This window comes from Periophthalmus magnuspinnatus, unplaced genomic scaffold (genome assembly GCF_009829125.3).
Source record: "Periophthalmus magnuspinnatus isolate fPerMag1 unplaced genomic scaffold, fPerMag1.2.pri scaffold_230_arrow_ctg1, whole genome shotgun sequence".
NCBI classification, from domain to species: Eukaryota; Metazoa; Chordata; class Actinopteri; order Gobiiformes; family Gobiidae; genus Periophthalmus; species Periophthalmus magnuspinnatus.
Window position 1 is genome coordinate 2819 of NW_022986742.1, and position 15988 is coordinate 18806.

Below are 15988 nucleotides of genomic sequence, written 5' to 3' on the forward strand. Positions count from 1 at the left end.
AGAAGACTACTTCGCGGATTTCCCCTATTGCGGGTTCTTTTTTGGACGTAACCCCCCGAGATAAACGAGATCCCCCGAGGGAACACTGTAAATATCTAAGCGTCTTCTATTGTGATAAAATTTGGATCGTGATCTGGCTCCAGAAAATTATGATTTTTTTTTTTGCATATTACCCACACCTTTGCTCCGTCCTGAGAGGTTACATTTTAGCATTTCAGCTTCCAAACACGTGATATTAAACAGTCAGGATGTGATGAAGGAGTGCTCCTCACCTTGAAGGAGCTGCTGATACAGTTTGTTCAGACAGTTGAGGAGGTGTTTGCAGGCTCTCCGCGGCAGCAGCTTCCACGTTATCGCCTTTTTGTCATCTTTTCTGGAAGAACACCACATGGGTTGAGATACTGCACACAGTCAAACATTCAGAAAAGATAATAAAAAAAAACTGAACTGACATCTTCAGTGGATAATCTGTGTAATGCTGTAGGTGGATGTGGGGACAATGAAACTGGAGCAATGGGAGGTTTGTAAAAACGCTTACATAAGAGACAGACACGCCCTTTTTGTTTTTGTTTGGGGCTGAAAATATCCATTCATCATAATGGGATGGCTCACTGCTCACAGCAGAGGTGAATCAAACCATGCGTTAGAAATGACTTTATATTTTACTAAATATTTATCTAATATTGCAAAATTTTTGAAAAAAAAATCAAATTGCGATAGTCCTGAAACTTTATAAGTGTGTCAGCCAGGGTAGAGATTAGCCATGACAGTAATTCTAACAACAAATAGCATGCTAACACTGCACCAGTGTTACTTCCTAGTGTGAGGAGGATAAAAATGCCCTGGGGGTTTCAAGCTAACCGTAAGCACTGCTCTGTCTGAAGCTCCGTTAGACTAAAATTGAGGTACAACAGGTGAGCTGATTTGTGCTGTTAAACAAGTCCCTCTTAAAAAAAACATTACAAGCTAGCTAGCATTAGCTAACAGTTTTTCAGTTAGTCTCAACTTTTTTTGTAAAATAAAATTCCTAAACAGGACCATGAACACTCGGACTGACCATAGGCTCCTCAAAATGTACTTGTAAATTACTTTTAGATTTTTTTAACACTTTTTTTGGCTGATTTTGTTAATGTGTCCACTGTGTCACTGTTGGAACTGCTGAATATTCTGCCACAGACATACATGCAGAACCCCCCCCCCCAGCGTGATGTCACTGCAGTATACTAACATTGCATCAGTGTTACTTCCTGGTTTGAAGAGGATAAAAATGCTTCATAATTAAATACATACAGCACACAGTGGTCTCTCTTTGAGAGTGGGTTAGAAAAGCAGTGTAGCGTGGTTAGATTTAGTTTCTCCTTACATGGACTGGTGGGTGGGGGAATCGGGGGTGCTTACTGAGAGATGGTGTTGGTATCCAGGTCCACACAGCTGATGTCCGCGGGGGGCACGTAAAGGTCAAAGTAGCGAGAGTCAACGCCCACGATGAACGGGCAGGGGGCGCTGAGGACATCGGCCAGAGCCAGAGGGCACAGGGGGATGTAGGGGCAGGGCCAGTGGAACGGGAAGATCAGCTGCCACACACAACAGTGAAACAAAAGAATGAAACATCGACCTATCGTCATTCTATCTCTGGTGCTACAGTGTCGTGGGCAACTCTATCGATATAGCCAGTATTTTTTGGTGTTGTTTTAAGTAAATGCTTTTGCTGGATACAGTTGGACATATTAAAGGTCCACGTATTACACAAAACTGACTCTGGCTTTAAGCCATGTTACAAACATGTGTATGTTTGGGGGGGGGGGGGGGGGGGGGGGTGGGGTGGGGGGAGGGGGGGGGGGGGGGGGGGGGGGGATGGTTTGTGTATCCATGTTGTAACTGCTGTTACCTCCTCAAAAACAGAGTGACGTGAGCCAGATATGAGCAGACTGTGGCTTAGGTCTGTCTGTGTGGAGGGAGGCTCTTTGTTTCACATGGACTAAACATTACATAAGCTTTCAAGTCTGTAGGACTCCAGGAGAACATGTGTGTGTGTTTTTTAATTTTGGAAAGACATTTATTCTCTTTACCATTGTCCTACACAGTTGAGACGGATTACACCAGTGCAAATGTAACAGTGGTTTAGGCACTTCATCAAATATGAATAAAAATGAAACTGAGTCATTCCCAGTTTCCTGTGTCCTGTGTCATGTGTTGGGTCTTTTTAATCAAGAGGCACACAGCCAACCCTCAAGAACACATGTGGTTTGGAGGTCAAACTTTGGAAGATAAATAGGAAAATTTTTTGTGTTAAATGGAATTGAGTAAAACTTTGTATTGTTTATGTTCACAGAATTTTTATTAAAAGCTATTTTTGTTTGATTTTAGTAACAAAAATTTTTAAATCTTGACTGATCATTATGAGAGATTAAAGTGTGTCCTTCAGGTATCATCATTCATTTGGTGTTTCACTTATATATTATAATAATATTATAATAATAATATTATAGTATAGTATAGTATTAAAGTATTAAAATGTTGAAGTGCTGGCTATTTTAGATTACTTTAGGTGTCTTTCGCCCTCTATAGGTCACAGACAGGAGTGAAACATGTTGAAAAATCGAATAAGCAGCACTGCTAAACGCTGATAATGTAGAATATTTTCATCCGCTGTTTGGAGCAGCAGACTCACTGAGACGAGGGCTTCGGTGACGCTGGTCAGGGCAGCCGGACGCAGTGAGTGGACCAGGATCTTGTGCTCTGTGACTGCCAGCACCAGCAGAGTGGCTGCGTTCTTAGGCCCCAGGTTCAACAGCAGAGTGGACAGGCTCCCCCCGCTGTCACCAAAACACCAGTCAAACACGGCACAGGGCAAAAGTTTCATCATAGACTGAATATATAAATGGACATAGCTAACATGCTAACCACCATATTGTCAATAGGAAGTGATCGTGGGCGCAAATGGCTCCTTAGGGTTTTGGTCTCAGTTAAAACTGTGTCCCCTCTCTCTTTAACTGCTGCTGTCAGACTTGTCATTTTGGTCTTAAAATGTTTGTATTAACTTGCTGTACATGATCTTGGGGTTTCTATTTCATATTTTGTCTCTAAATCAAATTATGAACATTAATAACAGACCAACCTGGTACCTATTTTCCCTGGGGTCGCTGCTAGGTGTAGCAAAAAGCTGGCCCCTTGCCAAACCAGTAATGTGAGTATGAGGGGGAGTTACCTATCAGCCTCACTCCTGATTGGCTCTTTCACACTCGGATTTCCAAATATGGTCCCTGATTGCAGATAGCTGCTATAACTACTAGCCTCACTTAGCTTCATTTGTTTAAAGCTGAACTCTCTCGAGACATCACACTGCCTTAGTCCACCCAGCTGCTCAGGGTCATTACGACATCCACTCATTGTTCAGTAAATTCAAAAACTATACTTTTGGACACAATATTGATGGTGATGTTGAACGCCTTTTAACGTGTCCTTAATATCTTGAAGAAACATTTGAGCTGTAAAGAGTTGTGTAATAAGTAACATCTACAGCTCATTTAATAAAACAAACTAAAGTGTTTCATTATGGTATTTATTTTCGACAGAAATGTATTTTGTTCATATTGTTCATTTTAAAAGGGATTAAACTACGGTTGGGACCACAGACTGTAAAAATAAGTGGATGTCATCGAGGCTAGCAGTTATAGGGGCCAACTTGGAGCAGAAATCCATATTTGGAATTCCGACCATGAGTATCATAGCAACCAAAGAGCCAATCTGGAGCGAGGCTGTTGAAGGTATCAGCACTTTCCATGCAGGCCGCTGGTTTAGAAGAGAGCGGGCACTTAGCAATGCTCTCAATCAAACCCGTGGCTAATGCTACCGGGAGTAATCTCGGGGAAAGAAGGCACCTGATTTGTCTAATGTTCATATTGATTTACAGACACAATAGTGAAATAAAAACCCCAGGATGATGTAGAGCGGGTTAATTGAAGATTTTTAAATTAACCCGCAGTTAATTTAAGATTTTTAAATTAACCCTCTCTACATTTAAGACCAAAATGATGAGTCTGACAGCAGCAGTTACAGAGAGAGGGGACACAGCTTTTCAATGTAAAGTGAATTGGAGCCAGAGCCAAAGTGCACCTATTTGGAATGCTGTGGCTAGCGGTTAGCTATGGCCATTCACATATACAGTCTATGATTGTAAAAGGCCTATTCTACAGTAAAGCCCAGAGTGTACCTGAGGGGCAAAGGGGAGGACACAGGTTGACTTAGGATTAGACTGTCGTGAGGAGACAACTGTGGAAGAAAACACAAAATGTCAGACAACAACAACAACATCAGTCCCAGGGTTGAATAAAACATATTTGTCAGTGTTGGCAAATCCCACCTGGACCAGAATCCGAGGTCTCTGGATGGACGGAAAGGGCACGTTTAACATAAAATGAGCGACGTGTCTGTGGAAGAAAAAGAAGAGATGAACACAAACATATATATACACACAAACACACTTTTTGCAGATTTTTTAAAGAGTAAGTCTGGGTTTGAATAAGCATTATGGGATCTATCTACCATGTTGAGTGACCACAGACGGCCACATATATGGCGCTAGTCGACCCAACAGAATTTAACGAGGCAGAAATGTGTTTCAAACGCTGTGAATATTTGTGTCCCATTTCAATATCAAAATAAATTAAAGCCGCAAGCGGTGATGATGGCCCTCGACCACACATGACCGTCCGGGATCAGCCACCGCCCCAGCACAGCGTTCCCCCCACCATGCCACCCCCCTGGCTGCTATCCGCCCCCCTTCACACCGTTTCTATAGCGCAATGCGGCCATCGCATTATAAAGGTGGTTATGCAGCGTGGCCCTGGGCTGAGTGGCCCTGGCTCCATATGAGGGGGTCCGTGGCTTTGCACTGGCAACTTCGTGCATAACACAGGTATGGTGTAATTTCCATTTTGGTACATTTTGAGGCCTACAATTATCTCCCCAAGTTTTGTGCCAATTGGACAAAGTTCTGTCTTTTACGTGTACTATAGGGGGCGCTATAGAGGCCACTGGCCACGTGCTCATTACTGTTCCCTATTCACAGTTTTATTCTGCATCAGTGGTTACAATTTGAGCTATTTTGGCTGATCCATGTGTCTCAACGGGAAATCCAAGAAACAAGAAATAAAGTAATATTTTGACACCATGCTGCACATAAACCATAAAGAATATCTCCAAAACGTGGATGATTATTGACAATCACATTTGCAGATTTGGCATGTGGAGTTTAAGGTAATTTGGATGAAATTACCTGAAACTCATTCATTTGCATCAATGCGAAAGTGGCGTGGGAATTTCAATCCAATATGGCCGACTTCCTGTTCATCATAGGACAGTGCGCCTATGATGGCTTGTTTCATGGAGCTCTATCACTGTTGAGAATTTCATTAGCCTACTCCGAAATTTGCCCGTCCCCACTCCCATAAGGGTTGATACGGGGAGGTCATCGAATTATAACCATTGAACCAGCAACCTTGTGCAAAATACAGGTATGGTGTAACTGACTTATTTGCATGTTCTGATGCCTACCATTATCTCCCCAAGTTTCATGCCAATCAGACAATATTGTGTGTTTTATGTGTATTATAGGGGTACGCTATAGTGTTAAGTTTTATTAAACTTATTGTTTATTCAGAAGCCCCTTATGAAGAGAGTTAAATCAAGGCAAGCTACGTCGCCCGGACCGGCGTTACCGGGGCCCCACCCTGGAGCCAGGCCTGGGGTGGGTGCTCGACAGCGAGCGCCTGGTGGCCGGGCCTCAGCCCGAAGGAGTGACGTGGGGCCGTCCTCATGTGGACCCATCACCCGCAAGAGGATCCGTAAGGGGCCGGTGCATGAAGATCTGGGCGGCAGTCGAAGGCGGGGGCCTCGATGACCGGATCTCTGGACATGGAGCCCTGGACACCTCCCTAGAGAGCATGTCCCACCGGGAGGAGGCCCCGGGGAAGACCCAGGACACGCTGGAGGGACTGTCTCTCGGCTGGCCTGGGAACGCCTTGGGATCCCACCGGAGGAGCTGGAGGACGTGTCTGGGGTGAGGGAAGTTTGGGAGTCCCTGCTTAGACTGCTGCCCCCACGACCCGGCTCCGGATGAGCGGATGAAAATGGATGGATGGATGTTTATTAATATCCAGATGATGCATCTGTGATTCAAATTTGAGCTGTGTAGACCAATGCCTGTGCGTGTCAGACTATAATAACAATTTTTTTGGTCCTTGTTATGCACCCTATTTATTTCCCAACTTGCGTCTGAATCTGAATCACGTCTAAGTTAGGGAGCGCGATAGTGTTCATTTGGATTACAATTAATAGTGCATTCTATTAATGCCCAGATGACACATTAGCGATGTGAATTTGAGCTGTGTAGACCATGTCTCTGCATGTCAGACATTTTTCAATGATTTTTTTTTTTTTTTCTCTTTGCGCCCTGGCGGCCAACTGTGAGAAATGACCCATGTTTTATGAAACCCAAGGGTCTAGATGTGGCATGTGAAATCTGAGCTCATTTGGACCAAACACCTAGAATTAGATACGTTTTGAAAATACGCAACGAAAAAAGTGGCAAATTTTTATCCAATATGGCCGACCTCCTGTCCATCATAGGGCAGCACTATGATTTGCTTTTTTGCTTGTCTGCATGAGCTCTATCACTGGTGCAAATTTCATTGAGCAAGGGCAAAATATGTGTGTCGGCTCCCAATTCATTTGAAAATTTAGAATTTTCTGTGTGGGGCTGTCGAGCCAGTGTCTGTGGGACATTGACGCAATACCAATTTCATAAAATTTTTTGCTGAACTGGTCGATCCTATACCCATATGTGGGACTTTTCGGGCATGTTCAGGGGGGTGAAAAATGCGATCATTTGGGGAGAAAAATAAAAATAAGAATAAGAAACCGAGGAGGAAAAATGCCCCTCACCACTCACACAGGCCATATATGTAAATGGTCCTTTGACAATGTTTAAATCCAGTTTTGGTTCAGTTGGAGCTGAACAAGATGGATTTGCCAAAGTTTGTGAACCCCAAAAAATCATCTAGTGACCCTGATGTACTCTTAAATCCAGGATCCTTTGAAAAAGTACCTTCATGTTTAAGTAAATCCATCCTTCAGACCCAAAGCAAGCAAATTATGCCATTTTCTAGAAAAGCTATTTTAGTCCCCTCAGCCATCCTACACTGAAAACTAAGATAAAAGCCAATTTATTCTATCATTGATTCTATCTATTAAAAGAGGAATAGATGTGAGAGGAACAGATGCATTCACAGGTCTCCTGGTTTGGTCTTGAGGTTGGTCCTGGTCTAGTCCTGGTTTAGTCCTCTTTGAAACCTGGTTTAGACCTGTTCTAGTCCTGGTTTAATCCTGGTTTAGTCCTGGTTCAGTCATGACTCAGTCCTGGTTTAGTCCTTGTTTAGTTTTGGTTTAGTAGTGGTTTAGCCCTGGTTAATCCTGGTTTAGTCCTGGTTAAATCCTGGTTTAGTCCTGGTCTAGCCCTGGTTAAATTTTGTGCTAGTCCTGGTTTAGCCCAGGTTTAGTCTTGCTCTAATCCGGGTTTAATCCTGGTTTAGTCCTGGTTCAGTCCTAGGTTCAGTTGTGGTTTAGTCCTTGTTTAGTCCTGGTTTAGTCCTGTTCTAGTCCTGTTTTAGTTCTGGTTTAGTCCTGATTTACCCCTGGTCTATTCTGGGTTTAGTCCTTGTTTAGTCCTGGTTAAGTCCTGGTTTAGCCCTGGACTAGTACTGGTTTAGTCTTGCTCTAGTCCAGGTTTAACCCTGGTTTAGTCCTGTTCACTCCTGGTTTATTCCTGGTTCAGCCCTGGTCTAGCCTGGTTTAGTCCTGGTTTAGTCCTAGTTTAGTCCTGGTTCAGTCCTGGTTCAGTCATGGTTTAGTCCTGGTTTAGTCCTGGTTTAGCCCTGGTTTAGTCTGCTCTATTAGTCCTGTTTAAATCCTCTTCTAGTCCTGTTTTAGTCCTCTTCTAGTCCTGTTTTAGTCCTGGTTTAGTCCTGGTTTAGCGCTGGTCTAGTCTTGCTTTAGTCCAGATTTACTGCTGCTCCAGTCCTGGTTTAGTCCTGCTTTAGTCCTGCTCAAGTCCTGTTTTACTCCTGGTTTAGTCCTGCTCTAGTCCTGGTGTAACCCTGGTTTAGTCCGTGTTCAGTCCTGGTTAATTCTTGGTTCAGCCCTGGTCTATTCCTGGTTTAGTCCTGATAGGTCCTGGTTCAGTTCTGGTTTAGTCCTGTTGTAGCCCTGGTTTTAGTCCAGATTTCGTGCTGCTCCAGCCCTGGTTTAGTCCTGCTTTAGTCCTGCTCAAGTCCTGTTTTAGGCATCTTCTAGTCCTGTTTAAGTCCTGGTTTAGCGCTGGTCTAGTCTTGGTTTAGCCCTGGTTTAGTCCAGATTTAGTGCTGCTCCAGCCCTGGTTTAGTCCTGCTTTAGTCCTGCTCAAGTCCTGTTTTAGGCATCTTTCTAGTCCTGTTTTAGTCCTGGTTTAGCGCTGGTCTAGTCTTGGTTTAGTCCTGTTTTAGTCCTGGTTTAGCCCTGGTTTAGTCCAGATTTAGTGCTGCTCCAGTCCAGTTTAGTCCCTGCTTTAGTCCTGTTCAAGTCCTATTTTAGTCCTGGTTTAGTCCCCGCTCTAGTCCTGGTGTAACCCTGGTTTAGTCCGTGTTCAGTCCTGGTTAATTCCTGGTTCAGACCTGGTGTAATCCGGTTTAGTCCTGGTTTAGTCCTGGTCTAGTCCTAGATTAGTCCTGGGTTCGGTTCTGGTTTAGTCCCGGTTTAGTCCTGTTTTAGTCATCTTCTAGTCCTGTTTTAGGCCTCTTCTAGTCCTGTTTTAGTCCTGGTTTAGCGCTGGTCTAGTCTTGGTTTAGTCCTGGTTCAGTCCTGGTTAGCCCTGGTGTAGTCCAGATTTAGTGCTGCTCCAGTCCTGGTTTAGTTCTACTTTAGTCCTGCTCTAGTCCTGTTTAAGTCCTGGTTAATTCCTGCTCTAGTCCTGGTGTAACCTGGTTTAGTCCGTGTTCAGTCCTGGTTTATTCCTGGTCAGCCCGGGTCTAGGCCTGGTTTAGTCCTGGTTTAGTCCTTGTTTAATCCTGGTTTAGTCCTGGTTTAGTCCTTTCTATTCCTGGTTTAGTCCTGATTTAGTCCTGTTTTTGTCGTGTTTTAGCCTAGGTCTAATCCTGGTTTAGTCCTATGTTTAGTACTGGTCTAGTTCCTGGTCTAGTCCTAGTTTAGTGTCTGGTTAGTCCTGTTCTAGTCCTGATTTATTCCTGGTTCAGATCCTGATTTAGTCCTGGTTTCAGTCTTCGTTCAGTCCTGGTTTAGCCCTGGTCTAGTACTGGTCTAGTCCTGGTTTAGTCTTGCGCTAGTCCTGGTTTAGTCCTGATTTAGTCCTGGTTTAGTCCTGGTTTAGTCCAGGTCTAGTCCTGGTCTAGTCCTGGTCTAGTCCTGGTTTAGTCCTGTTCTAGTCCTGGTGTAGTTCTGGTTTAGTCCTGGTTTAGTCCTGGATTAGTTCTTGGTTTAGTCCTGGTTTAGTCCTGGTCTAATCCTGTTCTACTCCTGGTCTCGGCCTTAAATGTCTGAAGTATGAAATAACATGTGCAGTGTTGTAGTACACTGTTAGTACACTGTTATAGTACACTGTTCTATTACACTGTTGTAGTAAAGAGGTGAGTGTAAGAGCACTGACTTTTCGATGGGCAGAGCATGAGGTCCAGAGATGGAGTATCGATAGAGGAATGTGAGGAAGCTCCTGAAGGACTGGAAGAAAGGCCAGTGGGACAGGAGGCAGATGCTCTTGTTGCCATAGAGACTGCTGCCATCAGGACCCAGGCTGGAGCAGGACAGGCCCAGCTGAGAGCGCTGACGTTCGGTCAGATCCTCCTCCGGGTAAGGCTCATAGAACTGGATAGCAGCTCCATACACCTGCACAAGACCGCACACCACTTTAAGTTTTAGCTCTGTGGCAGTTCAAGGTCCATGTTACTCTACTCTCTGATCTTTGTTTCCTCATCACAAACAGACCTGGAGTTGTGTTTAGTTTCTTCCACACATGTTTAACACACAAACCACTGCATATTTAGGCTGAGTTCTTCTCTCAAACTGAAATCACTCTGTTCCACCTTTTGATGTCATCATGTGCTCTATTGTTTTTTTAACTCCATACACCTTCACTAGAATCATTTGGATCATTTCAGTCCTGGAATCACTTCTACTGAACTAAAGGTAAAAAAGAACTGTTAACTTAAAAACCTACCACCAGTAAATTGAGAGCTTTGCCTTCAACTCAGCTCCTTCTTTACCACAACGGACCGATACAGCAACCGCATCAGTGCAGACGCTGGCACCGTCCGCCTGTCAATATCATGCTCCCTCCTTCCCTCACTCGTGAATAAGACCTTGAGATACTTGAATTCCCCCACTTGAGGCAGGGACTCACCACTCACCCAGAAAGGGCAAGCTTTTTTTCGGTCAAGAACCATGGCCTCGGATTTGGAGGAGCTGCTTCATATCCCACCTGCTTCACACTCGGCTGCCCCAGTGCTGCTGCAGCTCCTGGCTTGATGAAGCCATCAGGACAAACATCATCTGCTAACAGCAGAGATGAGATCCTGTGGGTTCCTAAACTGGACTCCCTCTGGTCCCTGGCTGCGCCTAGAAATTCTGTGCATAAATATAATGAACAGAACTGGTGACAAAGAGCAGTCCTGTCAGAGACCAACACTGGGAACAGGTCTGACTTGCAGCCAGCAATGCAAACACAGCTCCTGCTCCGGTCATACAAGGACCAGACAGCCCTTAGAAAAGGGCCCAGACCTCATACTCCCAAAGCACCCCTAGAGACACCAACGAAGGACATGGTCGAATGCCTTCTCGAGATCCACAAAACGCATGTGGACTGGTTGGGCAAACTCCCATGAATCCTCGAGGACTTTATGGAGAATATAGAGCTAGTCCAGTGTTCCCGACCGGGACGAAAACCACACTGCTCCTCCAGAATCGAGGGTGGACAATCGGTCAGATTCTCCTCTCCAGTACCCTGGAATAGACCTTACCGGGAAGGCTGAGGAGTGTGATTCCCCTATAGTTGGAACACACCCACCGGTCCCCCTTCAACCTCTCATCAACCCCTGGAGCCTCGGTGACTTCAGCCAGGGTGATGGACGAGTCCACCCTGGGTCCCCAGTCTCTGCTTCCTCCTTGTAAGATGTGACAGTGAGATTGAGGACATTCTCAAAGTATTCCTTTCACCGCCCGACAACATCCCCAGTCGAGGTCAGCAGCTCTCGTCCGCACTGTAAACAGTGTTAGTGAAACACTTGCCAGAATTTCTTTGAGGCCGTCTGATAGTCCTTCTCCATGGTCTCCCCAAACTCCTCCCAACCCCAGGTTTTTGCCTCCGTGACTGCACGAGCCACGCCCTAGCCTCCCTCGGGATCAGGGAGAAGCTCTCCCGGAGGTGTGAGTTGAAGACCCCTCTGACAGAGGGCTCCGCCAGACATTCCCAGCAGACCCTCACGTTGCGCTTGGGCCTGCCAGGTCTATCCGGCTTCCTCCTCCGTTAGCGAATCCGACTCACCACCAGGTGATGATCGGTTGACAGCTCTGCCCCTCGCTTCACCCGAATGTCCAAGACACGCAGCTGGAGATCAGATGACACGACAACAATGTCGATCATCAACGTCCGACCTAGGGTGTCCTGGTGCCATATGCACTGATGAACACTCTTGTGCTCAAACATGGTGTTCATTATGGACAAACTGTGGCTAGCACAGAAGTCCAATAACAGAACACCGCTCGGGTTCAGATCAGGGAGGCTGTTCTTCCCAATCACGCCCCTCCAGATGTCACTGTCGTTACCCACATGGGCATTGAAGTCCCACCGGAGAACAACGGAGTCCCCGGTCGGTGCACTGTCTAGTACCCCTACCAAGGACTCCAAAATAGCTGGGTAGTCTGCACTGTTGTTCGGCCTGTAGACCGACACACTCATGAACAAGACCCTGAGATACTTGAACTCCTCCACTTGAGGCAAGGACTCACCACCCACCCAGAGAGGGCAAGCCAGCTTTTTCCGATCGAGAACCATGGCCTCGGATTTGGAGGAGCTGATTCTCATCCCAGCCACTTCACACTTGGCTGCAAACCGCCCCGGTACCTGCTGCAGGTCCTGGCTCGATGAAGCCATCAGTCATCTGTGGTTCCTGAACCAGACCTCATTCAGCCCCTGGCTGCGCCTAGAAACTTTGTCCTTAAATATAATGAACAGTACCGGTGACGAAGTGCAGCCCTGGCGGAGTCAGGAGTCATAGACCTTACCGGGAAGGCTGAGGAGTGTGATTCCCCTATAACTGGAACACACCCTTTGGTCCCCCCTTCTTATTCAGAGGGACCACCACCTCGGTCTGCCAGTCCAGCAGTACTGTCCCCAACCGCCACACGATGTTGCAAAGATGTGTCATCCAAAACAGCCCCACAACATCCAGAGACTCGAGGTACTCGGGACGGATCTTGTCCACCCTCAGAGTCTTGCCCCCGAGGAGCTTGCCAACCACCTCAGTGATATCAGCCAGGGTGATGAACAAGTCCACCTCTGGGTCCCCAGTCTCTGCTTCCTCATCAGAAGACATGACAGTGGGATTGAGGAGATCCTCAAAGTATTCCTTCCACTGTCCAACAACATCCCCAGTTGAGGTCAGCAGCTCTCCGTCCGCACTGTAAACAGTGTGGGTGAAGCACTGCTTCCCCCTGCTGAGAGGGCTCGGATGGTTTGCCAGAATTTCTTTGAGGCGGTGCAATAGTCCTCCTTTATGGCCTCCCTGAACTCCTCCCAAACCCTCTGCCTCTGCGACCACATGAGTTGTGGTACGCATAGCCCGCCAGTACTTCTCAGCTGCTTCAGGAGTCCCACAAGCCATCAAGGCTTGATAGGACTCCTTCTTCAGCCTGATGGCATCCCTTACGTCCACCACCAGGTTCGGGGATTGCCGCGATCACATCCCCTCCCAGGGACTCCAAGAAGAGTAACCGCCCTTACGTATTCCAATTAAAAGATTTATCAAGCCTTCAGTAAAATAACTCTTTATTGAGGAGGTGGGGTGATAGGGTCACTCAAACATGTTTGAGTGAAACAAAACACAACGCCAGGTACACCACCAGTCAAATGTTCAGAGCTTTATAAACAAACAGAAGAATCAGATACACTGCCTGTCCAAAAATAAGTCACCATATGGATTTAACTAAGCGAATAGGTACAAGCCTATAGGTACGAGTCAGGTCTAGGTTCAGCAAAAAAAGTGTTCAAAGAATGAGGTCAGCCGACCACCTGAATATACTGAATGACCAGGTTATTCCATCAATGGATTTTTTTCTTCCCTGATGGCATGGGCATATTCCAAGACGACAATGCCAAGATTCATCAGGCTCAAATTGTGAAAGAGTGGTTCATGCATCATCAATGCAAGATCTTGACGAAAAACGTATGCAACACTGGATGGAAATAAATCTTGTGACATTGCAGAAGCTTATTGAAAGAATATACCACACAAATGCAAATGCGTGCCATGGTAAAAGCAAAAGGGAATCCAGTGAAATATTAGAATGTGTGATCTTTTTATGGTAGTGAATTTTTTTTTTTTTGGCCAGGCAGTGTATATGGAGTAGATATGTGGAGTTATGTAGCAAAGAGCAAAGTGAAGTTCTATTTCATATTCAGATCCTGATAAATGAGTGTATTCATTAAAATGGAGAGGTGTTCTTAGAATAGCAGATGATGTTAATGCGTTGAGTTCTTCTCAGGGTCTGGGCTGAAGAGCTCACTGTGGTGTGAACGAGACGCTCTGCTCATCTCTTTAATATCACATAGAACAGAAAATAGATTTTGCAGTCTCTCTAAGGCAACCAGTCCTATTGTTACGAGCAAATATGGAACAGCAACGATTCTCCTATTAACCCAACAGAAGGATTTGAATCATTATAATGTGACTGTGAAATCACACAAAAATTAAATCATGAAAATGAAATCAGATGTAAATGTGCTGTACTGTAGCTCATTTTTCTGTCTTAAAATTTTGAAAACAGAACTAGTTCATTTTAAGTAGTTTGCAGTGGTTCAGACATATTAATATAAACTTAATTCACCACAATGAGTTTATAAGCACTTTTCACAACTTTCCAAATCCAGAGCAGAGTTTTGCTGTAATGCTACCATGCTAACAGTGGACCAGCCTTATTTACTGCTTCGTGGACGATAAAAACACTTAATAATAAAATGCAGATAGCACACAGTGGTCTCATTTTGACCCTAGAAGCTGCTTTTACAACATATTTACTAAGGCATAAGTTATCACACAAAACTGACTCCACGTTCTAACGCTGTTTCCTCCTCAAAAACAGACCTGGAGTTGTGTTTTGTTTCATTCACACATGTTTGAGTAAAACTTTATTATTAGTCTGTCTACATCTCCAAAACCTCAAAATGCTGTTCCACCTTGTGATGTCATGAAGTGGTAGTTTTCAAGTTAAAAACAACAGGAATCAGGATTTACTCTTTAAGGACCTTGGTGTTTATATTTATATCTTAAATCTGAAAGAATACAGGGATATACATTATTTTAACAGTATATCCAGTGTTCTTTGTTCAGTGTTGATGTCATTCTACATTTTTTTCTGTATGTGGAAGAAAAGAATTAATTAAATAAATTTAAAATTAAATATAAATAAATACATAAATAATAAAAGATAACCAGTGCACATAGTTCAGGCTCTACTTCAGTAAAAGACAAAATGATGGACAGGAGCAGAGCAGTTCAAACCAAAAACTGTGAGCATCAAAGTGAAGAAGCATCTTAGCAAAGGCCATTTGAGTTCTGAAATAAACAGAACGAGCAGAGACAACCTTTGTGAGGGACGTCAGCCACCTCAGACGTGAGCTCGGCTTTGTGCTGAGCTATTCTTTGACAATCTGATTCCCAAATGTCTCTCCATTCTTCACCCCCATTTCACTCCCTGCCCTGTCCACTAAAGTCTAAGGGCTGGACAAATGTGAAATATAAGACTTCAGGAGACCTTAACAAAACAAAACATTTGCCTTTCCAACAATATATACGCCCAAGAAGTAAGACTTTCGACACAATGAAAAATAGCACTCCTGAGAAAACGTGTGCAGAAACTCACTGTAATAATAGCAACTGTAATAACAGTAATAATAATAACATTATTATTATTATTATTATTATTATTATTATTATTATTATAAATATGCAGCACCTTTAAAAACAGATTTCCAAAATGCAGCACACTCAAGATAGAACAAAATTACAAAAGCATAAAAATCACAGACAGTGAGGAAGCAGTGGAGTGGTCAGAGATCAATTAACAGAATTATTAAAATAGTATGAAACTATTTAAATCATAATAAACTGAAACAGTTAAAGGAGGGTCGATCGATAAAAATGAGTCTGAAGATTGATGTAAAAGCTGATATAAGACAGGAGCAGACTGACCTTCTCCCCAGAGGCTCCGGTCAGAACAAAGGTGGAGAACACCGGCAGAGAGTGTTTGGTGTGGTGGGGCCAGCACTCGATGGTGGCGCCCATGGGCAGACAGAACATGGGCACAGACTCGGGTAGAGGAAACGACTCGTGGTCCTCCTCAGGATACCGGCACAGCAGGCCTGACCAGAGAAGAGAACGGATTTAGTAGAAACTGCATCTGGTACTGATACTCTGTCATCAACTCTCCCTGGGGGTGTGATGCTAACTGCTGGCACAGCTCTGTCTGAGATTTGCTAGACTTTAAGCTGAGCTTTATTTGAACACAAACTGACCATAAAGAACTGACTTATCTTAACTTATCACATGAGTTGATTTGTACTGTTAAACAAACCCCTCTCAAATAACATTACAGTCACAAGCCAACAGTTTTTCAGTTATTCTGTCTCACCTTTTTGTGTACACTCCAACTCCTAAACAGGATCACG

General features: G+C 44.5%; 1 protein-coding gene across 1 annotated transcript; it reads right to left on the reverse strand.

Moving 5' to 3' along the window:
• Window positions 1–272: 272 nt before the first annotated feature.
• LOC117393527 (C-myc promoter-binding protein-like) lies at window positions 273–15682 on the reverse strand (the record flags this gene model as incomplete). Its single annotated transcript, XM_033991608.1, has 7 exons — window positions 273–373; window positions 1399–1574; window positions 2672–2816; window positions 4214–4272; window positions 4364–4430; window positions 9698–9933; window positions 15513–15682. Coding segments are annotated over 7 exons (954 nt in total), but the record flags the coding sequence as incomplete, so codon positions are not given.
• Between the last annotated feature and the right edge of the window lie 306 nt (window positions 15683–15988).